General features: G+C 34.7%; 1 protein-coding gene across 2 annotated transcripts in view; it reads left to right on the forward strand.

Moving 5' to 3' along the window:
- The window catches only part of LOC142975487 (neuronal acetylcholine receptor subunit alpha-10-like), an 83869-nt gene that overhangs the window by 16642 nt on the left and 43165 nt on the right, over nt 1-24062 (forward strand). For both annotated transcript variants that reach the window (XM_076118345.1, XM_076118352.1), the window contains exon 2: nt 10364-10503. In XM_076118345.1, the coding sequence (XP_075974460.1) occupies nt 10364-10503 (140 nt within the window). The remainder of the gene's footprint in view (nt 1-10363; nt 10504-24062) is intronic.

The following is a 24062-nucleotide window of genomic DNA, read 5'->3' on the forward strand; positions in this document are numbered from 1 at the left end:
ATTTTATGGAAATAAATGAACAGCCGTTACTTATTATCTTAAATCATGTTTTGATGATACGACTTTCTGTATCTTGTTAGTTTACTAACACATTAACGTCGAAAGTTATCGGCGGCACGGGATAAGCTCGCGTCAGCGTAATTATTTATCTGGCAAAATAAATAAATCAAAGACTGTTGCCGTGCGGTCTGTAATGATGAATTGATAGGTAACAATGACGGAAAGGCTAGGAACGTATCACTTGGTTGATGGTATGACCTCGATAAGGAGATAAAATTGCATGTCCCAATTAACAATGTCGCATCTCCAAATATAATATTTTTTATTCACAATACCAGTGGCTCGATTCTTTATCACCATCATGCCAATCAGCTAGCTATAGAGAAAGTTTGTATGAAAGCTGCCCTTAACGGGCCTCGTAGGAACTATTTTGCAATACATTTTAAATGTCAAAATTTCAATACTTTAAAGAACCGACTGTAGAGAAACACCCGGTTGCTGGTTGTCGATAGTCGTCGGTAGTGGTAGAGTAGCGCTTCAGTAAATGATAAATCTGACACTCACAGGTCTGTGCAAAAAAATCCTACTAATATTATAAATGCGAAAGTATGTGAGTATGTATGGATCTTTGTTACTGTTTCACGCAAATACTACTGAATCGATTACGATGAAATTTAGTATGTAGGTAGCTTAAGACCCAGAATAACACATAGGCTACTTTTTATCTCGGAGTTTCGAGGTATCGGGATTTACACGGGAAGGATTTCCACACGGACAAAGTCGCGGGCGGCCTCTAGACATTTATATAGTAACGATGGTTTATTTGGGCCTACTCTGGTGTCACAGACGTGCGAACTAACTCAGTCGTGATACCACATAGAGCTCACTGGACTGTTAACGTGTTAAGGCTTTGTCTATCTCAAACAGGGTACAGATGAACGCCTAGCACTTGTACTTATCAGTTATAGCATAACGTATATGTTGAAGGTTTGGCAAGTTCCAAGGAGTCTCCAACATTCAAAGTAGCGCCTTAAATTATTTTTGTCTTATGGTTAGTGGTCAATCTAGTGTCAAAGTTATTAAGCAGCCTGATAGACCCTTGAGATGACTTAACGACTCTTCTCTTAACCGGCATCAATCAATCCCGAGTATTTATGTGCCCTCCAAGTCACTATTTCAGTTTAAATACCACTATGCAGTCATCCATCTATGGAATGACCGCGCCAACGGTTCCTTAAACCACTGATCGTGTACCGACCGGTGAGCGCCTGAAACGTAGGTTATCAGGGAGCCAAGAAATTCATATGTATAAAATTCGATTTTCCAATTCGAAAGGATTAATTTTGGAGATCAAAACGTATAAAATCACCGACATATTTTACTACCGCAAACGTGGCTCGCCAACATTTGTGAGTTTAACAAGTGGGGTTGGAAGTCGAACCAACATCCTTAAGTTGGATTAAAATCAGTGCAAATATTGTCAGTGATAGAAGCAAGCGGTGAATAGTGTCAATTGAACTAGGTTTGTTCACGTAAAAACGCGATCGTGCATTGAAAACGTGCCGTGTCATGTGAAAAAGGTGAAATTATTTTCTACATTTGTGTTTGAAAAATTTTTTTTTAGAAATAAAAAGGTGTGGTAAAAACATTTTTAATTATATAAACATTTTTTGTTCGTGTTTCTTTACGAAAGGAATTTTCTTCTTTGCATATTTATCCAAACAACTTTAAAAAATGCATTTTATGTTCATGATATAATGCTATATCGGGCCTATTGCTATTTACATTGCGTAGACCAAATTACTCAATAGATATTCGTATAAAAATATTTTTATCTGGACAAAAGTAATGCTTCTGTAAACACTAGTCCTTGAGCCATGGATTAGTCCATATAAAACCCCAAAACGTTATCTTCAGATTTAAACCTTCAAAGAGTACAGAAATAGAAAATTTGCGAATCCTAACAGATAATATAACGCCGTTTAAATAAATAATGTAAGTTATAATTGATACAGATTGCTACCTGAATCAGATAACTTCTCTGTATTAATATTTTGTTAAAAGCTCGCGACACTCGCCAGGAATAGATGGTATGAAGGCGTCGGATGAAAAGCCATTGACGGCTTCGTTATCTGCAATACAAGTTTGTAATTTATTTATGCGCTCTATTCATGACTGTCATAACTTAAAATCTATTTTATAGGTATTTTTAAGTTCTTCTACCGTGTTGTAAGTACTTGTAGAAGAATTGATTCAGAGTGTGTTATAGTGGAATGAAGGAAAAGAGAATTCAAGATGTTGTTTTACAAGATTTGTTGCAAAACATTTGAAAGCCCTGAAATAGACAAGATTTACAAGATTTTAAAATTAAATCATTGAGTTGTATTAAAGATACGAGTAAAGCAATCTTTAGTTTGTTTATTTATGTGACAAAAAAAAATAAAAAAAATTATACGCATAGCGGATACAATTTTTAATTTTTAAAAGATAAAAGTTACTTTTGGTGAGTTTACATATTTTTGTAAATTTTCTTCCACATTCTGGAAATGTGAGTCAATTCTGTGCATAACTCGTAAAGGTTAGTCTATAACATAATTCCTTTATTATTTACTTACAGTATTTCCTCTAGCTTAGAGCTTAGTCTCGGAGTGAAACAATTAGCCTCCAACATCAAGTTTAATAAACTGCCAACGTTTTATGACAAGCAGTAAAATGCTGTACTCGGTAGAAAAGCAAAATACCTGTATGAAGTTCTTACTCCCTGGTATAAAAGGATATCTTTTCGTGTAATGACCTCGGTGTCCGTCCGTGTGTCATAAATTACTTCCTCTTATTATTTATGCTTCAAAATGTATGGACCGCTATAGATGTTTTCCTTTTTACAAACATTTTTGAGAATATTTTTAACGTTACTATAAGTCTTGTCTACGAAAAGGTAAATCTCTTACTTACTTAAGGGAGCCATATTGTTAGCATATTTTACTAACATGGAATGTTACCGAGCTTTGTTTTTCAGGCACGTAATATTTTTATTTATTTTGCAAAACAAATAAGCTTGTATTTACTATTCGGTTTGTATTTTGACACTAACAAAAAAAAAGTACGTAAAAACTATAGTTCTTGTTCTAAGTAAATGCAAGTAAAACAGAATTATATTGAACAAGAATAGTCTTGTTAAATTCCTTGATAAACATGTAAGATACAAAATCGCAACGCTATAGAAATTCTATACTGAAACTTTTAAAATGCGGTTACGACATTTATTATATGTTATTTTAAAATAAATAACATGGAGATCTAATCGTAGGTCGCAGAGCAAGCGTGGGTAGGAACTAATGTAACCGATATTGTAGAATGCATTCCCTGCGACATGATTGCTTGTGTGCCATTTATAGAACCGACGACGGGAAGCAATACTGAAACCCACGCATACAAATTGTATCATGGCAGCACCGCAAAATTGGAATTAATCTATAAATAAACTTGTTCGTGGCATATACTTTTTGAAATTGAGTTATTTGACAGCACTCTAATTAAAAATAAGTAGATATTTAAAGAGAAGAATATTTTGTTTACAATATGAAATGTTGCTGTGACTTTAAACAAACAAAATTTGTTTAACTTGGAAATGAAACAGCTTATCAATCAATACATTGTTTTTGAACACCATAAAGATATGGGTTTTATTAAAGTCGAAGTTAAAATCAGTGTGCGACCACGGCCAATGTTACTTGTGCGGAAATGTCACGGAAAAAGAGTAAAACAAAACGTAATGCTAGTAAATCATTGCTAGAGACCCTTATATAAATTTCTTCAAATGGAATTAGGATGTCATAACTCTCCCGTTGGACCAATCAGATTACCGTAAATCGCTTCATAATTATATAATGAAGATCTTGTCTCTAGAAAACGAGTTATTCAAGTTGTCTGCGAAGAGGCCACTCAGTGGTCAAGCATTTGAAAGTTTGACATTGAAGGGGACAGAAGTCGAAACTTTGTAACAGTGAAGTTTATGAAGATTTTATCACGACGCCGTTTGCCAAGTTACATTGATTCCATTCGTTATGATTTTAGTCCATCAATCATTTAAATCTGAAATGATGAACTCGCTTCATACTCAATCATTTAAGAAGTCTATTTTCGTCTCTTTACACATTTTTCGGGATAACCAAACGTTGTACCTACTGATTGATTCTTCCTTAATTCGGCGAAAAGCTTTGATAATATTTTTGTTATAGTAGATTAGATGTTGTATCTTTTCTGATTAATTCAATCACATTATCGCAACGCAACTATTTCTGTGACTTGGAACAAAAGGGCCGTATCCGTCAGCCGTGTCATTGACCCTGAATATAGGATTATAATGTGTATAAGAATTGTTGTGTTACAATATTGCTTGCGTTTTATCTATAAGTATTATCTTTCTTCTCTCTATTAATATTAGATATTTGGCGTACGTCCATATAATACTAATATTGTTTGTTAATGATGTGTATTATATTTAGAAGAAGCATATGGCGATAGGAATATTTTATCATAAGGCTAGTCATTCAAGGCGGTACTTAAGGCGTGACTGGGCTAAAGCGAACGCGAGGAAATACGCATCCATTACACCTTCGCTACGCATTTTCATTTGCAATTCCTATGTATATAGAATTTAAAAACCCAAAAATCTTTTGCCACCTCTTAAGTATAAATTAGAAGCACAGTTGGTCCGTGATTATATCTGTGATCTTTCATTGAATAAACGCCAAGAATTAAACTCGGAATGAACACAAATTGCCAATGATCGCGGTGCTAATTAGTTTCAGCTGTACTTGGAGAACTCGTTTTCACATTTTACTGTGAGAACCGGTAGTAAATAAAAAGTGCAGACTGAAAACTTTACTGTTTCTTGCGATTAAAATTGGGTTTCTTTTTCGTTAAACTGTAAACAACAAGGAAATTACACGGGAGCACAATACTAAGGTTACTAAGGTTTCAGAAAAGGCCATCATTATTGTACAGAGTTTACGTTCCATAAAAAATAATGGAATTCAGTGATCCCTAATCTTGTCTGTCATCCGTCTTTTTAATACAAAGTATCAAGGCATACTTTACAGTCAGGAAGGGACTATAATCAAGAGGCGGCATGGTGATACATCGATCGGTAGGCGAGGTTAAGCTACGCTGCAACGGTCAACTCCCAGATGGGTGATATTTCACAAAAAGCCCCTCGGCGCCTCAGAGACACGTAAAACTGTCGGATCCGGCCGTAATGAACTGCAATGACAGTCAATAAGGGTTACTGTCTTCCCTCAATGTTTTGACAACTGCGCTCAGTAAACATAATATATTGTACCTTATTTGTGTTGTACATAATATCAGTAAGATCAGAATGGACGTTTCCTCTTGCCTCTATTCATATGCGGCTCGTGTATTTGTGACCTAACTACAATTCTCGGACCGACAGAGTTTTATTTGGGTTTCTGATATGTGACAGTTGGCTCGTAGTCTTTTATGTGATATGAATGCATTTGATACGCTATTGTCTATACATACTTTCCCGTATGATCTGAATACTGATATCACAAGACCAAGTGCACCAAAGGACCATTTTAACAGCCTCTGCCTGCAAGTTCATTTGTGTGAATATATTTCTCGGCCTGAAACGTAATTTTTGTTCCTTACAAATTTCCAGTGCCCAGAAACACCCTTTTGGCAGGTTGAGGGTGAAGAGTAACAAACATTTTTCCATATACTCTTACAAAGTATAGCGGTTATCTTTTTTTATTATTATCAAGGTCATTATACTATAATTTATTTGTATTTTTTTTCTTTTTTAATTTTTATTTGAGAATATATTCATAAGTAATAATAAAATTTTCTACAATAATAATTAAAACTATACATTAAATTAATACATTAAATAATAATTTTATATGTACAAAATTATTGTTATTAAGTTTCTTATTATGTATTAATAAAATACGAGCATTACGTGTTTGATATATTTATTGACAGAGAATGCCAAATCGTTATATGATTAATATATGGCATCTACCATAGAGTAGAAGGAGTTTAGGTGGAGTTTAGGTTCACCACATTTCTCCCCTCCTAACCTCTTAGCTGTTCTGAATATAAGATGCAGCCAACACCTGGTTGAGGTGTCGGCGCCAGACATCGCCGTTGTCGGTGCGGATCTCGTAATGAAGTCGGCCTAGACGTCTTGTGATAGTACCAAACTGCCAACGGTGCGAAGCACTCGTGTAGTCACGGGCCTGTACACGTTCGCCGACTTCCAACTGTCTGACCTTGATCTCTTGATGTTTTGATGTAATTTCCTTATGGGTGTTTAGAAACATGCAGTGTAATGCTGTTCGAACTTCTCTTCCAAACATTAACTGATAAGGTGTCTGACCATTCAAGTTTGGTGTCCGTCTGAGGCGAGTTTTTACCATAACAAGTTTCTCTTGAAGATTACCCCTTTCTCCCTCTAAGCTTCGTAAGATTCTCTTGACTGTTTGTACGTATCGTTCAGCTTGGCCATTGGTTGCAGGGTGGTATGGAGCAGAGGTTTTGTGCGAAATCATACAGTCTTTTAGAAATTTTTCGAACTCTCCCGATACGAATTGTCGGCCATTGTCTGAGACAAGGAGTAGAGGTGTTCCATAGGTGCAAAATAGTTCTTTCAATTTTTGGATGCACCAAGAGCTTGTCGTTGATTTAGTAGGTATAATCTCTGTCCATTTCGAAAATGCGTCTACAACTATTAAAAGATAGTATCCGTAAACAGGTCCGGCAAAATCAATATGAAGCCTTTGCCAGGGGCCCTTTGGGTGTTCCCAGTGGTGTAGTGGTGCTTTCTCTGGTTCATTTTGTTGTAATCTACATGTTCTACAGGACTTAACTTTTGTTTCGATATCATTGTCAATTCCTTTCCAGTATACAAAACTGCGGGCCAGTAGCTTCATTTTCACAATGCCCGGGTGACCGAGGTGTAGTTCGTCCAGCACTCGTTCGCGTAATGTTTTTGGGATTAAGACTCGCGTTCCTCTTAGTATACATCCATCTTGTAAAGTAAATTCATTATCATTGTAACCGAGCGTTTTAAGTGATCGGCCAGTTTGTAATGCGAGTACTAATGGTGTATAATCGGAATCAATACTTGTCTCTTTCGCTATGATATTTGGGTTGACATCAATGGTATGTATTTGTTGAAGTTGAAAGCTGTAATTCTGGTCCATTTTGTTTGCCTTTGTGTTTTCTACTGGGAACCTGGATAGGTAATCTGCATTTGAGTTGTTAGGCGAAGTTCTGTATTCAATGTTGTAGTCAAATCCAGATAAGAAATGAGCGTAGTGGAATAATCGCATTGTACTCATTGCTGGTAACGTTTGATGTGGGTGGAAAATTATTGTCAGTGGTTTATGGTCTGTCACTAGGATAAATTTTCTACCGTAACAATAATAAAAGAACTTCTTCAATCCCCAGTATATGGCAGTAGCTTCTTTGTCAATTTGGCTGTACTTCTTCTCGCTATCCGATAGTGTTCTGGAAGCGAATGCTATCGGTCTTTCTGATCCATCTGGGAGTCTATGTGATAGTACTGCTCCGATTCCCAGTGGAGATGCGTCTGTTGCAAGAACCAAGGGCCTCTTGGGATCAAAATGTATAAGTACTCTTTCGCTTAGAATTTCTTTTTTAATGTGTATAAAGCTCTGTTCGCATTCTGTAGACCATCGAAAACTAGATTCTTTCTTGAGTAAGTTGTTCAGTGGATTCGTGATCGATGATAGGTTGGGTATAAATTTGTTGTAAAAATTTGCCATTCCAAGAAATGTCCTCAATTCTGCGGTGTTGACTGGGCGTTCTGTTTTAATTATTGCGTTAATCTTTTCTCTGTTTTTGTGTAGACCTTCCTTGTCGATAGTGTGTCCCAAATAGTCGATGCTTGTTTTGAAAAAGTGGCACTTATTTTTGTTTACTCGTAGGTTACTTTCTTTTAGTTTGTCTAACACGAGCTTAAGTCTCTGTAGTAATTGTTCTTTGTTGATGCCTTGAATGATGATGTCATCAAAGAAACATTTTACACCTTCGAGATCTTGAAGGAGTTTATCCATAAATTTCTGCCAAAGGCTCGGCGCGACCTTAACGCCGAACATTAGGCGGTTCACCTTAAAAGTGCCTCGATGCGTACTTAGTGTTTGTAGCATTGCGCTTTCTTCATCCATTGTCATGTTGAGATATGCCTGGGTGATGTCGAGTGTACAGAATAGTTTACCTCCGTTCATCTCTGCAAATATATCTTCTATCATAGGTATTGGATATTGTTCATCTTGTATGACTTTATTTAGTGTAACTTTATAATCAGCGCACAATCGGATACTCCCATTCGGTTTGACAACTGGTACCACTGGAGTACCCCAATCAGAGTGGTCGACTTTCGTGATGACACCCTGTTTGCAAAGTCGCTCGATCTCTTCATCCACTTTGGTTTTTAAAGCGTACGGTATTCTACGTGGTTTGATAAAAATTGGTCTTGTGTTTTCTTGTAGATTTAGGTGTCCTCTGTAATTGGGTATTTCGCCTAAGTCGGATCGAAATACTGATGTCTTGTAAAGTTCCAAAAGCTGGTCTAATTCTAGATTTTCTGATTGCTGTAAAGTTTTTATATCTGCTAAATTTAGAGTTTCGAGTTCTTTCATCCAACTCCGGCCAAAAACGGGGTCAACGTTGTTGTTGATGAGGTATAATTTACCGTGGAATTCTTTTCCTTGGCATCTGCATTGAACGTATGCAACACCTGCAGGTTCGATTACTTCGCCGGTATATGTTTTGAGTTTTATATTAGTTTTAAAGATTCTTTTGCCGATTTTCAATTTTCTGTAGTCTCGTAATGACATAGAAGTAAGTGTGGCTCCAGTGTCAAATTCCATTTTCATCTTAGCATGTTCAATGTGTACCGTTATCATGTATTTTTCGGATGTTTCACCAGATATAACATTAATATCATTCCATTCATCATCATCGCTTATCGCTGAGTCGTTTAATTGATTTATATCCGGTGTAGTCTTACTGGGCTTCGCATCTGAGCGCCGTTGTAGACACACACTAGCTAAGTGTCCGACCTTCTTGCATTTATAGCATGTTATGTTTATAGCGCTACATTTCTTGGTTTCGTGATTTAAACCACAGCGGAAACATTTCCCTTTTAAATCTCTTGGTGTGATTCCTCTAAAAGGAGATTTTTTTGAATTATTGTAGGAATCAGTGGAAATTTTATTGATATTGTCACTACTTGGTTGTTCATTCGGAAGCATTGATGTATTTTCTGCTTTACTCATTTCAATAGATGTTGCAATCTGTGTCAGGTGTTTAAATGTACATACTGTTCGGTCTTGTAAAATTTTTGTACGTGCGTCGCTATCTTTCAATCCTCTTATGAGTTGAAGAGATAAAAAGCTTTCTGAAATGTTTTTCTGGCAGTGTTGACATTTAAATTCGCAGTTGGTAGTGAGCTTTTTTAAATCTGCGGCGTATTGCGCTACTGTTTCATCCGATTTTTGAGTTCTCGATATAAATTTATGTTGTAGAACCCATTTGCTAGGTTTTGGGTCTAAGTAGTCGTCAAGTGTTTCAGTAATTTCGTTAAATGTCTTATTCAATGGTTCGTCTGGTGCTATTAAATCACATAATTTTTCATGGAGTTCTGGTGATAATGTAGACAGAAGAATATTTGTCTTCATGTGGGGCTCAGTAATTTCATTAAGTCTAAAGTACACTTCCAGACGTTTTTTAAAGTTATTGAACGTTTCTGATTCATGTAAAGGATTAAATTGTATTTTTGGTATAATCTTATGGTATTGGTATATTCTATGTTGGTCTTCCTGTCGCTGACCTTGAATAATGGTTTTTTTTGTTAATAGTTTTGATACTAAAATAGTGTGAAGTTCTTCGAATTCGTAGCCGTAATTTTGTTCGTGTAAATACGCTGTTTCATCGTTATCATCTATGGTTTTGTTTTCTATCTTCTCTTGTAACTCTCGCAGTGCTGTTATGGTGTCCTTCAAGGCTGCGGAGCGAGCGGTGATGTCCTCGTCAGACATCGTCGCCCTCTGCTCGATGTAGGTATCGAGTCTGGTGAGCATCCCACGTAGGGTGCTCCGTTTTTTACGTAGCTTTTCCATTTAGGTTCAGTTTTTCCTCGTCGCCAATATTATGTATTAATAAAATACGAGCATTACGTGTTTGATATATTTATTGACAGAGAATGCCAAATCGTTATATGATTAATATATGGCATCTACCATAGAGTAGAAGGAGTTTAGGTGGAGTTTAGGTTCACCACATTTCTATAGTTTTTTTTTCTATTTGTTTGCAGGTGGCTGGTGTTGTGATGAGGAGTACAGACTGGTGCGGCACCTGATGCAGAAATACGACGCGTCAGTGAGGCCGGTAGAGAACTCCTCGCTTCCACTCCTTGTCACCTTCGGGGTGTCACTGCACCATATTATTGACGTGGTTAGTATTCATTCTTAGTTTCCGATACGTAGAGCATGGACAAAGGTCTATTCTCTCTTATTGTTTAAAGTGATATACATAATTATTCCTGTTGATATCTAAATTTCTACGAGTATCAAGAAGTTCGTCGTTGACAATAGTTAGTAACACTAAAGCTGAGGTGTAAAAAAAAAAACAATAATGATGATAGACAGTAACAGTAAATCCAAAAATCTGTAAATCAACATATTTCCAAAGTGTTGTTCTTTTAACGAACCTTAGGTTAAACTATATAGTAGTTAGTTAAATGAAAGACTTGCCTTTTCAATTTAACAAAACAGTTAGTCTCGGTTGGTAAATGCATAAATGAAGCAATCTTAATGTTAATCCCAAAACCTATTAGCAGGGCTTAAGAGCGTTTAGCAGCAAAGACGTAATAAGCAGTTAAACTCATTTCACAATCATAATATTGGGGCCAAAAATGAGGCAATTTGTAGAATCCTGTGTAGTGTTCCGGATTGCGCTAAAGTGCGAACATCTCTTTGAAAATTACCATTTCCTACACATTAACTAGGTAATTTAATTGAATAATTCTCCCGTTAAAGGGTCTTAGGAGTCTCGAACCTTATGTCGTACAGCCGGGAATCGCCAGATTATATGTTAGTAGAGTGAGTTGTGTTATTTAAAGACGAGAAGAATAACTAAATAAAACATTACTTTAAATATGATTTAAATAATTTTAACTTAAAGCTGCTTGTCGGAAAAGAATGTATAATCTACAATTACGCTTTTTACTTAGCAGTTGTGGCACAAAGTGTTGAAGAAAGGCTATTGTTTTAAAACTAAAGAAAATTACACCCGCTGTATCCCGCACATTGTATATTAAGGTCGGTACACAAGCCGAGAAAAACATTATAATCCGAGCTTTCCTAGTCTGCGCCACGCGTAGGCTTGCTTGTGTAGTATAGCTGTGCATTTATTGGTCGGCTTATACTCCATATAAGCTTATAACTATAGGGAAATTCATATTTTTGGAGGGCTTTTATTCCACCATTTTAAGGTTAAGCCTTAACAAGAAATTTAAAAATACGGCCACGTCTTCGCACTTTGTCGGATTTTCTCGATAATCATCGGATTACCTACATAATTTGCTCTTTACCGGTTTCCTGTATCGATAACTCAGCGTCCCGTGTATATTTACAGAAATAATTTGTTTACTGCCTGCGTGGGAGATTGATCAAGAATTAATCACGCGCCAGTCGTTAGTATAATTAAAAATGTATTTTTAATTTTTGTTGTGACACCTACGCTAGCCCACTTCTACAAATTATTCGTGAAGTTTGGTATGTATAAAATTACTAAGCACTTTTCAAGAATCTTAATATATCTCCAGTTCCTCAATATAATGAAGGAAATGTTAGAGAAATAGGTAATGTACGTAATAAGGCCTATACTAAAGCCATTTTACTGATTCTACAAAGCAATTAGGGTCCATATAAATTGTTTGTTCGGTTCAAAATGGTACGAAATGTTGGCGAAGAGCATTTAACTAAATTGACCAGAAAAATTCTATTCATAACGTAGTTATTTTGTAGAATTTGGTCAATTTGAGTTGATTTTCAGATTGTGCATAGGTTTTTGGTCACGACCACTGAACGTGAGGCGACCATTGAACGTCTCCGTTCTATTTCTTTTCACAATAAATGACTGCTGATATTTTAAACTCGTACTGATAATAATTTTGCTTAAAATATATCTTATAGCTGGCAATTTACTATGAACAATATGAACATTACAAGAAAATCAAAGCATGACGATACGTGAGCCACATACAGATATTTATTAGATATATTTTTTATGAAGGAAGTCCGAAATTATGTCCATATCAATAAAGGAGATAAGGATAAAAATCTGTCAATATCTCACAAACTTTTATATTGAAATTGACTATCTTTATGACAGGTGATTTGGGGGAAACGGGAACCTTAAAAGTTCTGATGAGCACGTACAAAATGCTGTGGGAAAATATTTGTTTAATTAAAATATTTTTTCTTCTAAAAACTTATCTTATAAGCTCACATCGGCACACACCGCAGCAATAAAACTCAGGCGGTCTCTGTAAATTAAAACTCCTGCAAAACTTTAACTAATTAAATCAAGAAAAATATGAGGCCATGAATTGTGTCGTCAACATTTCACATGAACAGACTTTGTAATTAGCGTGAACATAACTTTTGGAGGAATACCTACTTTGACCTGTTTTTGTAGGTAGGCTTCGCGTCAATTCTTTTACGAAGAAAATATACTTAATATATGAAAATATAATATATTATTTTATATTAAGAAATATTATTGTCGGCCTAATTGATAATAGATAATCCTTATCTTTAGTACAGGCTACATACCAATTATGGCTGCACTAGTCCCGGAGACAGAAACATTTGATTGATATTCATTTGCAAAACAAAGGAAACATAAGTAATATAATAATTTAAAGCTTTGAATAGCTTTTGTAGAATAACCTAAAAACTCAGTAACTCTTCACAGAACTACGTGTGTTTCTTTCTAAAATTAGAGCAAAAATGCTTTTTATTCTGTTATCTTCAACATTATAATGGATTACGCAGTTTTATCTTATCAATTCAGCCTAGTCTTGCTAAAATATAATCTGAACAACAAAAAGCCTTGCTAATAAGATTACGTGTTTTTTCTCAAATGAAAATATAACAAAGTGCTTCAGATGGTATCGATAGCGCCAGATGTTAGGTTAAACTGAGGAATTACTTTGTAGTGAGGTTAGCCGGAGAAATATTCAGTAGACCCGACTCATATCTAAACTAATTTGCAAGTGAGAACATTGCCCCTTCTAGTATTTCATATCAAACAGAGCAACAATGTTTTATAATATAAATAATCTAGTAGTAGGTATATAACTTTTGTATATTTATTCCGTTCCCAAAACGTTCGTGATTAATTTCGTCTTCGCACAACTCTACCGCAATTAACAAATGATCAAAGAAAGACTTCATTCAAGATTTGAGATTTACACAGAACAAACCGTTACAAATTGCAAGAGCAAAGAATCTCATCTGCGACTTTAGGCTGTAAATGATGATGACGCTGACCCAAATAATGTAACTTCACAAAGTTTAATGAGAAATGGCAGCCAAATGCAAGGGCTGCTCTGTCACAGAAGAAATTCTATTAATCACAGTCACACGCATCGGCTACGTCCGATTTCAATCACACAGAAACACTTTTTGCTCAACTTTAATTTGTTCTTACTTCGGATCGAATTAATCTCACCTGCCTGAAGGGGAAGGAGAAACATAATGATTCCTGATTAATACATTTTATTGAAATATCTCATAATGTCGACGAAAACGGCCACTTGATGGAATTTTATCCAATTAACAGCTTGAAAACGATCTTGAATATCGTTAGCGTTAGATCAAAAACGTCATTACTCAATTTAATTAATAATGGTAGGTCCTGTATAAGTACATTAAGTACTCTTTGTTGAACGTCTTCATTATAATGTATATTCAATAACCATGTTAATGCCGGATGTAAAAAGAAAAATAATATTATATTTTCCATAAACCTAAATTGAAAGAGACAGCTTTCCAAAATTTAGTTACTTGAGACATTTTAAGGCGTTTTCCTTATGGAGGTTCTTGCTCTTTAACTTACTTTGGAAATACATTTATTATCACTTAGAAAAAACAAGTTTTCTTGTCTACCACTTAAAACCATTTCAGTATGAAATATGGACTTTATATTACAAAGACATCATATTGTATTCATAAACTTGTATTGTTTGATAGAAATAAAAACAATTTTTTTTTCTATAAAAACGAGCGAATAAATTAAATTATTGTTAACATTTTGATCGTGTATCTGAGAAAGTAACTCGGGCTTACAAAGTAGGGGTTGGCATCGCTCGATTACACGTGCAAAATTACACAATAAGTTCAACGCACACAATAGAGAATTTTAATGATGCGTCTCTCGGTTATCGACCCCGTATATCATAATGTACAGAGCTTTCTTATAGCTTGTCGTCGCCAGATAAAGTGCAGGTGGTGCATAAAGGATATATAAAAGCTTTAAAGTGTATCTGTTCGGTGTACTCTATAATCAAATTACCGCTGCTTACTTTTGTGTATTTAAGGTTTTATGATTGAGACTGTGATTTCATGGTTTATTAGTTGTTATCTTCTTTAATGAGTATATATTAAAGGATAACAGTATTTAACCTTATAGGAGAAGAAATAGCAAAGGAAAAACTTCTTATGGATACTTTATGAAACATTGTTTCGTATTTTCTATACAAAATAATACCATAAATCTGATACAAATGCACATATCCGTGACATTATATCCAATTTGTAATACGCCAATTTCATGAGAATAACATTTTGCGTACTTCTTATACATACTTATGTACGTAAAGCAACATCTCGTTCGTTCTCAGTAAAAACACAGGGGGAATTATGAGCAAATAGTCCTGAACATAAACGATAATAACTACGTTTGGGGGGAAGTCGCGAATTTCCGTCTGCCTTATTTAATTCCTTGGGTAAATTCAGTACGGAATCATTTGCCGCTTACGTTGGTACAACACTATTAAAACATTATATCAACAGTGTTTGTATACGTACAAGTGGTGTTTGCATTCGCCTCGTGTAAAGTTGACGTTTACATGTTTTCAACATAATCTTGCTATAGATTGATTACTCTAATTAAGGATATGTTCACGTATTAGAAATATGTATATACATCGAGCCTATCTGCATAACTAACTTTTTCGTTTATAAAAGATTGCTCTACAAGTTTCCAAGTGCTTTTCAATTCAAATCTTTAATATTTCCTACACAAGAAGCTGATTTGCGTCGTAAGGTCTTTGTTCGTGAAAATGTCAGAAAGCTAAGCGTCTGTCCGTTTGAGGTCAGACATATTCCCTCGTCAAAAAAGGCTTATAGAAATGATTTCAGCCGTCTTAGAGATTTGTCACAATGGTGGCATTTCCATTACAAACCAGACGATATTCTATCGTTCGCCGACAGGTATGTTGTCGTAAGAAGACCGATCATTGTTTGGTAAACAACTAGTTTTTCACTCACCAAAGTAACCGCAAAATGTTGTTTGATGTTCTTGTGGTCGAAGCCTACAAAAGTTTCGGGTCTTGAACATTGGATTACGTATTAGAATCTCCTAACAGGCTTGTTTACTTAATTGATTCGACAAAAACATCGCCTACAAGTTTATCTGTCTTATAGAATTTCTTCATGTTTTCTTTTGAAGATGAATCTTTTATGTTAGTTGTTTGCTCCACGTTGTAAAAAAAATACAAGCAGATTAAAACACTATCTGACCTAAAGTTTTTGTTACCTGCTTTAGCGCAAGTTGTAGTCAGACCAAGCAAAAAAACAAACAGAAAATTAAGAAGTAAAATATACGTTTAATACTTAGAGCGTTGTATACTTATTGTCCTCTGTTTTACACGACATTCCGAGCCGCAGTTTAAGGGACAAAAACAAAAGGTTCGTTTTGTTATTTTAATTTACAACGTGGAATTTTATTTCTTTGCATTTCAAACATAACTCAGCTAAATCTCGTGTTTGAAAATAAAATACGGGGAAAACTGTACTGTATTAACTGCTTGTAAACAACTTGTAAGCTTACTTCAGCTACGTGGAGAGCTCATTTGAATTCATTTGCTCAGAAAACCTACGAATGCGGCGTGGAAAATTATCTCAGAACGAATGTAATTGAAATTAAATGTGCTGTTTCCTCGTTCACTTCAGTTTTTCTGCATTTAAACTTTCTTTTTGAAGCTATTAGATTTATAATTATGTTGGAAATTACTGCAAATACGTTAATATATCCCTGTTTTGTCGATGAGTTCAATTTCATCAATATAAGTGTCAATACCACAGTGAACTACTCTATCTAGCTCCTCATTTTATGGTCAATTGTACACAGAATCATAGCAACTGTTTCCGTTTCTTCGATAATGATATTTACCTAAGCATAACAGAAGTCGTGACGTGCATCCGTGTTGCAACGCCTGTCTATTTCGGGTGTGCAAGCTATACTAGCTCATATTCTATTTTTGTCCAATTTCAAATCAAGTTGAAACCGCATTTCCGGTCGCGCAGACTAAAATAACCGTCGGTTAAGTTAGCGGGGAAACCAATATTAAAACAAGAGCATGAACTTATCGAGTGAGTGCTTCCGATTAAAGATTCCTTAAGATAATATTCTATGTGCGTAAGAAAACAGTAAATCGTGGCAATGGTCCGTGAAAACCAACGATTAATGTTCCCGCTGTTCTCAACAATTTACTTCTGCCGAGATAACCTCCAGATTAGGAATTAATAAGAGAAAATAAAGTTAAGAAAATAAAAAAGCTTTTAGAGGGCCAAGTTCACACACCTCCATTATTTTTATAGTGAAAGTATTTGATGGTACAAAGTGATTTATTTGAATATTGTTTTGTGACGCCACTTAAGCCTAAAAGCTAGTTATTAAATGTGTTTGCAAAAGAGAATACCTGCCAAAACACGTAATTTGACCTCATTTGATGCGTCTGTAAAGAATCACATAGTAAAATCTTAGGAAAGCATGTAGTACCTATTTTTAAATTGAAAAACTAAGGAACTATTCTTGGCTTATGAAATATCGCAAAGAAGAAAGCAAAGCACTCACTTTTTGGGTCAGTTTTAGAAACTTTTACGTTTTATCTTCCTCTTTTCAAACGTCAAGTTATTCAATTGAAAAATGCGAGTATGTCATGTATTGTAAAATATTGAGATATAGAGTGTTTGGCAACGGTGCCGTTTTATCCATTAGTCGTTTGCTCGGTTGAATAACAGATAGAACTTATGCAGTCATGATTGATGTGCTCTACGGATTTTAAGTGTTCAATATGAAAAGTTTTATTTTCAGATTGATTTAAGATTAGAATTTTATGAAAACTAGCTGATTCTGCTGTAATTTACGTAGTTTAAAAAAAAGCATTAAGGAATTTTATAAACGTAGGTAGCCTATTTGGGAGCCTACGCCTTGAAGTGCCCTTTTGAAAATTATTATTATTCTTCCGGTCATTTAACTAACACATGGATGTTTTTTGGAGTTCTTATTAATATATGTGATAGGATATGCAGCTAACTCTCTGTTAAGTCTGTACCACAGACTTAAGAAGTGCTTAAGGTAGTGACCGCCGTAAGTGGTACAATGGTTACTGCCCTTTCCTTAACTCCATGAGAAAAAATTGTAGACGAAAAACGTAATATTATGTATTTCTGTAATATTATAAGTAACTAAGATACATAAAACAACTTGATTTCTCATACGCCAACTTGGTTTCAGTAATGAATATTTCTAATTGAAGAAATAATTTAATTATCCCGTTATTAATTTCTAATAACTGTCGAAGTCGGCCATTCTGAGAATTCATAAACGGCGCGATCTACACTGCTATATTATATGACGACTATAATTGCTAAAGCAACAAATAAATTCCATTAATTTCATAATATCAATATCATTGAACTGACATTCGTGACGTTTTGATAAGTGACATTGGGTCCATTCCCGAGATGTGTAAAATGTTATCGAATTTTCTCGATGGAAAGTAATAAATATTCAAGTCACATTTTTTTACCAAATTATATTTGAAGATTTGGACTTTGAAAAAATATTTTGTTATTGCTTTTATATCTGAAAGTCACATTCACACTAGTTTAATCCGATCGTAAGATAAAATATTGCTTAACATTATTCAAATAAGCGATCCCTTTACAGAGAAGAAACTTATTGTCGACTGCTACTAACAAAATCAATTTTAATATCAAATATATCAACTTACTTTCGTACTACGTCACCACTTTACGTATACGGGAGTTTTCACATAATAAAATAAGCGCTACAGCTGGCTATATAAGCGTACACTTACTTGATACTAACGAACATTTTTATAACCGTACCGTCGAAAATAACCTTTCAAACTCGTTTTAATTTTCTGTGCTCATTCCTCGCAAAAGTTGGTTTTAATTTGCGGTAAACTCCGGCGGTGTTCCTTTCCAGGATATGGGTTTAATATTTTTTTTATTTCGAACCACTGAACCGGTTAATCTTTCCTTCCTAGTGAATTATAAAGTACTGTAGCCACTTCAAAGATCCGAAAATCCTTTAGACAAAAGGGGATTAATGTCAACGTCTACTTGAAAGTATTACTTTGTTGCTGATAGATGAATAAGTTGGTATCGTCTGGACCAAAACTGGGTGACTAGCGGTGTTAATTTATAAAAAGAATAATAGGCATATCTGGTTTTTTCATTAATAGGAACTTTAATCAATTGTCAACTTAATATAAAAGTGGTTTTAGTCGCCAGCAAGCCTTTGAAATTACTTAACGACCATGATTTACTTTTACGGATCTGCGGCTACTCTTCTATGTCCGCTCTAAGGTTGCTTTACGCACTGATCGCTTACCGGCTGATGAGCAATACTAGGCATAGACGCTATTTGAAATTCTCTCTAGTACAGAATATGAGTACTCTTGAAGGAAAACAATAAAATCGTATTTGTGGAACCATCATCATTGTTCAAAAAGTTTCGGTGTAACGACGTCCATCGATTTCCTTGATGGAAATCTTATGGTTTGTTTTCGCCGTAACGCACAGGTGTTGCCCAAAAATGCCAAGTAAATGTTATTTAGGAGGCGATTTCGGTATGGTTCTTATAAACAAACAAATCTGTAACTACTGTGTTTACAAGTATTGTATAGATATAGCTAGCTAATATTATGAAACTGAAAAAAATGCAGGTTATTACGAGGATTCTTTTTATTTGATTTCAGGATTTGCAAAATTATATCATTTATAGCAAGGTTTTACCAGAGAGCTATGGAAAATTATTTCAAGTCATGAATTTCAAAGTCCACTGTAAATAAAAGCGTGTTTATAATATTCTAAAGTACATAATACTTTTATGGGAAGACATTAGAAGCATTGAAATTCAAAATAGAGTGCCGTGCCAAAAGGCTCAAGAGTTCGCAAAGTTGTGATTTTAACGTGCTTCCACGGGGACTGTGATCGCGGGAACATGAAATGGATTTCTTAGATCTCTTCATGCATAATGTATTGATATGAACATACCACCACTTACTGGAGAAATGAGTTATAACTAAACGGTTATATCGTCAATGCATGCTTGTTTCTTATACTGTAGTATCCAAGAAACAAAACTCAGAAAAAAATATAAATGAAAAAGATTAACCCCTGGTTTCTGAATACGTGTAGCGGTAGTTTATCTATTCAATAGCGTTTAAACTCATATAAAAAATCGCTAAAAAACTAACTACCTCAAAAACCGTGGGTAAGTCATTCGGATTTTTTTTTAGCCCTAGCAGATGCAAAAGTTATTTAAGTTAAACCTACCGAGTTCGTAATCATGTTACAATTTGAAAGACAAACGTTTTGCAAAATCATAACTAAATCTTGTCACGTAAAACATTAAATTGCAGCGCAAAATAAATAGAACAAATTTTAAATCTGTTTCAAGTTCACTTTGACATGATAGCCTACATTAAACTGTGAGTAATCTTTTATTACAACTGCAGACATCATTCATCTGTTTTTATTCGCAGTTATTATTTTTTAATTAACCCTTCGTCAGTCCATTTATTACGTTGTTTATCTTACATTTAAACGGGACAGAGGCTGTTTCGCAGTGTGACAGGTAACGGTCAGCCGCTGTGACGACTCGCCCCCGCAAAATTCGATTGTTTTAGAAGTAGAATCGAATGGAAGTGGACCGTTTTCTGTGTTTTGTAACGTATTTTCTTATTCTTTGATTTTTTAGGTAGAGATTTTATTTAATCTGTGCAAATGAAAAAATATGTCTATTGTGTAAAAATTCGTTTTAGAATAGAGTCTACAAAAGAATTAGTATCGATTTTCCTATAGTCAGTTAATATTATTCTGATTAACTTCACAGATTATCAATTTTGATTTAGTCTTGGTAAAAATGTTTCGTATATAATCTATGATTTTAAGAGCTATTAGTAAAAATACCAAATCAACCAAGTATTCGTACAGCTCATCCAAAACTAAAATGAAGAGAAAGAAATTAATGCACATACCTAATTTACTCTTCCCTTATATAATCCTTATATGCAAAAATCTATTTTTCTTACTTGATTTGTTCCGTGTCCTTTATTTTACTAGGAAATACTCAAGATTCCGTTTTTGCCAAACAAAAAGTACATACGAAAGTTGACAAACGCCAGATGTGATTTCCCACGCTCGTTAGGAGTCAAGTAGGTCACATTATGTTATGGGAGAAACATGACATGTCATCTACATGAAGGCAGATTGAGTTGTTACTGATTCAAATTGGTTTTACCATACGATTAGTATCATCATTTGCGTGAATGCCTCGAGATGAGCATTATAAATGAAAGATGCTTATTATGCTTAAGTATAATTAATTGAGTTGGGTGGTAAGAGCATAGTACACTACAGCTATAAAATCATTGTAGTCCGTCAACTTAGCAGACAGCCTCGGCATGCTATTATCTAGATTTTAACAAATAATGCTGTGTATTTACATAATAAAGTAGCTATATAAATAATGGTCATAAGCCTACAATCGTCGTCGTTAATGTTATTAATCCTGAATTTTGTATACCTCCACCAGCCGTAAAAATGCATACGAGGCTTTCTGCTAAGTTGTTAGACTATGACACAGATTCTTATTTAACACTTAAACAACCATGATTAGAGTTTTTATCTCGTTATAATTTATAATAAATCTGGACGTTAAATACCTAAGACCAAAGATTAAAAATGAAATATGGCAGAACTAACCCATTTTCGTGATAATATTTTTCATTAAAACAGCGTCATCTAGGCATTAAAAGTTTCGCAATAAATTAAATATGAATGCGCTTGCGTTGGAAGCTGTGGGCAAAAACTAGTTAGGAATAGTCTCATTATGAATTCGCTATCTCGAAAACTGATACAATAGGTCTGTGGCTGCAACAATGCATGCATTCATCCGCCCATACATTTTATTGTTCCCATTTCTTTCAGCACATATTCGGTTTCATTCAATTAATTTATTCATTATACCGTTTAGAGTTCTCTTCGTCCACATTGTGAAGTAAAAGCCTGTTTGATGCTATTATAGAAGCCCATTTGTGGCTATAAATAGCTGTATTATACGCAGTACAACATTCACTGTTTTTCATAGCATGTGCGCTAGCATTTCTTAACGTTATGAAATGTAGACGACTGACATATGACAATGTGCTGACTAATGCAATATTTATATTTTTAAAACTGAAGATCATTGAATTATCATTCCAGTAAATGATTATAAGCAGACCAAAGCATTAATTCGTGTGAGGACGCGTGTGATGTGTTTTTGCGATTGGACCACAAAGGTTTTCTGAGATTCGTTTAATTAACAAAATTTTCAGCTACTTAGCTTATGCTTATCTATCTAATATAATAAAGACATAAGAACGTAAGATATTTTACATTTTTATTGTTAACGACTCGCTTTGATCGTTTTTCCTTGCCGTAGTGTCATTCGCTGACAATTTTAATATCGTCGTGTCATGTTTGGTAGATACTTTCAGTCTGTCGAGTCACGTGTGATATTATTGGTTTTTATCCGTAACTTATCCAGAACTTTCCTTGTAAAATCATAAAATATATTCCTAATTTGTTATATCTTGAGTAAATGAGATATAATGACAAATAATTTAAGTTAAATCTTGCCATACATTTCTATACTTTCATTTACAACTTGTGCCTGCTTATTCTTGGTGGGAATAAATGAAATTTTGAATATCATAGATAGTAAAAGAATAGTAGATAGTAACTCATAAAGCGGCAATGCGGGATTCGTGATACACATACCGGCTAAATCAAAAATGGCTTAATCTGGTCAGATTTTTTTTTCAGGAAGGATACAAGTTGTATATCATTGTACTGGCTAGCTTATGGCTGGACAGTCGACAGCGGCTAAACCGCGAAAGGCCGCCATGATTTATTCGACATGTTGAGTTATTGTATAAAATACTGCTGCGATCTGTCTATAAGTCACAGATACTGTATTTTATTGCACTATTTTGTATGGAGAATATAAAATATGTGCATCTTCCCGCACAAAATTTATGATCGAGTGCATCAAACATAAGCGCGAGGAAAGGTCATCATACAATTTCGTAAAAATATAGAATATACATTTTGTTATAGTCCTCAAATTAGGGAGTGCTAAACTAGTGAGCTGTTTTATTTCCAAATATAACTTATTAATAGCCCATTACTTTTGCCGAATAGAACAACTTCGGAGCGACATACATATACCTTCCAACATCATATCCTGCCGTAAAATTCTAAAGATGACATTCCATTTCATAAGTCTGCGCGTAACACCGTCAGTTTTATGTACAAAACTAAGTTCAAGTTGCGAGGTGAAAAGCCTGAACAAAATAACTCTTGTAGAGTTTATAGCGGCCTTACTGCTGCACATTAAGAAACAGTCTACGAAATGTATTCAATGTTTCAAGTGTTTGTTAAGTTTACACTCCTTTGAGAACATTTTAGTTTGGTTTGAGTTTTAATGTTGCTTTAAGCGGTATAAGCGGAGGTACATTACGTATAATACATACACTTTTTCCTCGTAAAAATGTACGCACCGTAATTCGATTTGGTCGGCTCGATAAAGCTGCGGGGTGCTCGTTTACGCGAAAATCTCAAATTATAGTATTGTGAATTTGTGATTCATGAGGAGAAACCCAATATATACTTATGTAGAATGTATTGTATTGGTTATGAATGTTCTATTTTTCTTTCTCATTTATGCACATTTTTTCTCAAAGGGCTCGTTATTTCTCTCTTATTGTAAAATATTTGATACCGATCGTCTATTGTGTAACAACACTGTGTTTTGAGTTGTTTATTTGTTAGTGCTTTATGCCGCTGACTTCGGTTTCTTTGAGACGTTTTTATTGAAAACGAAGAGTAACAGAAATAGGAGTTTGAGTACGTCATTATGTTTCAAGTTTTATGATATTGTTAGATTCAATTTCTTCACCAAAGCTTACCAGAAACTTCGATTCTATACAATTTATAAGGTGTCTGTGTCGACATGCAAAGTTTTAAAAGATTATAGCAGCATTATATCTCAACTTCTTTGAATTGAAGACTGCTTTTAATCGCAGATCTGCGGGAAATGTTGGTGTATTTGTATTAATGGGCGCACCAATCCTGAAGACTATGCAAAGTAATGAAGAATCATTGCTCGTTTTCGGTTTACCCGCAGGTAGGCGCTTGACGACAACCATTTAATTATGCAAATAAATTTTCATAACGCAATTATGAATGTTCTCGTTATTTTAATTTATACATAGAATAATTTATTTCATTTTTTGGCAGAGCCTTATATTTATTAAAGCCTGGGGCGGTCTTGACTAATACGCGTAGATGTAATAACTAGCGGTCGAAATTCGGCCCTTGTATACACAGATTTTTTATAATAAGCCTTGTTTTTAGTCG

This window comes from Anticarsia gemmatalis, chromosome 1 (genome assembly GCF_050436995.1).
Source record: "Anticarsia gemmatalis isolate Benzon Research Colony breed Stoneville strain chromosome 1, ilAntGemm2 primary, whole genome shotgun sequence".
Classification (NCBI taxonomy): domain Eukaryota; kingdom Metazoa; phylum Arthropoda; class Insecta; order Lepidoptera; family Erebidae; genus Anticarsia; species Anticarsia gemmatalis.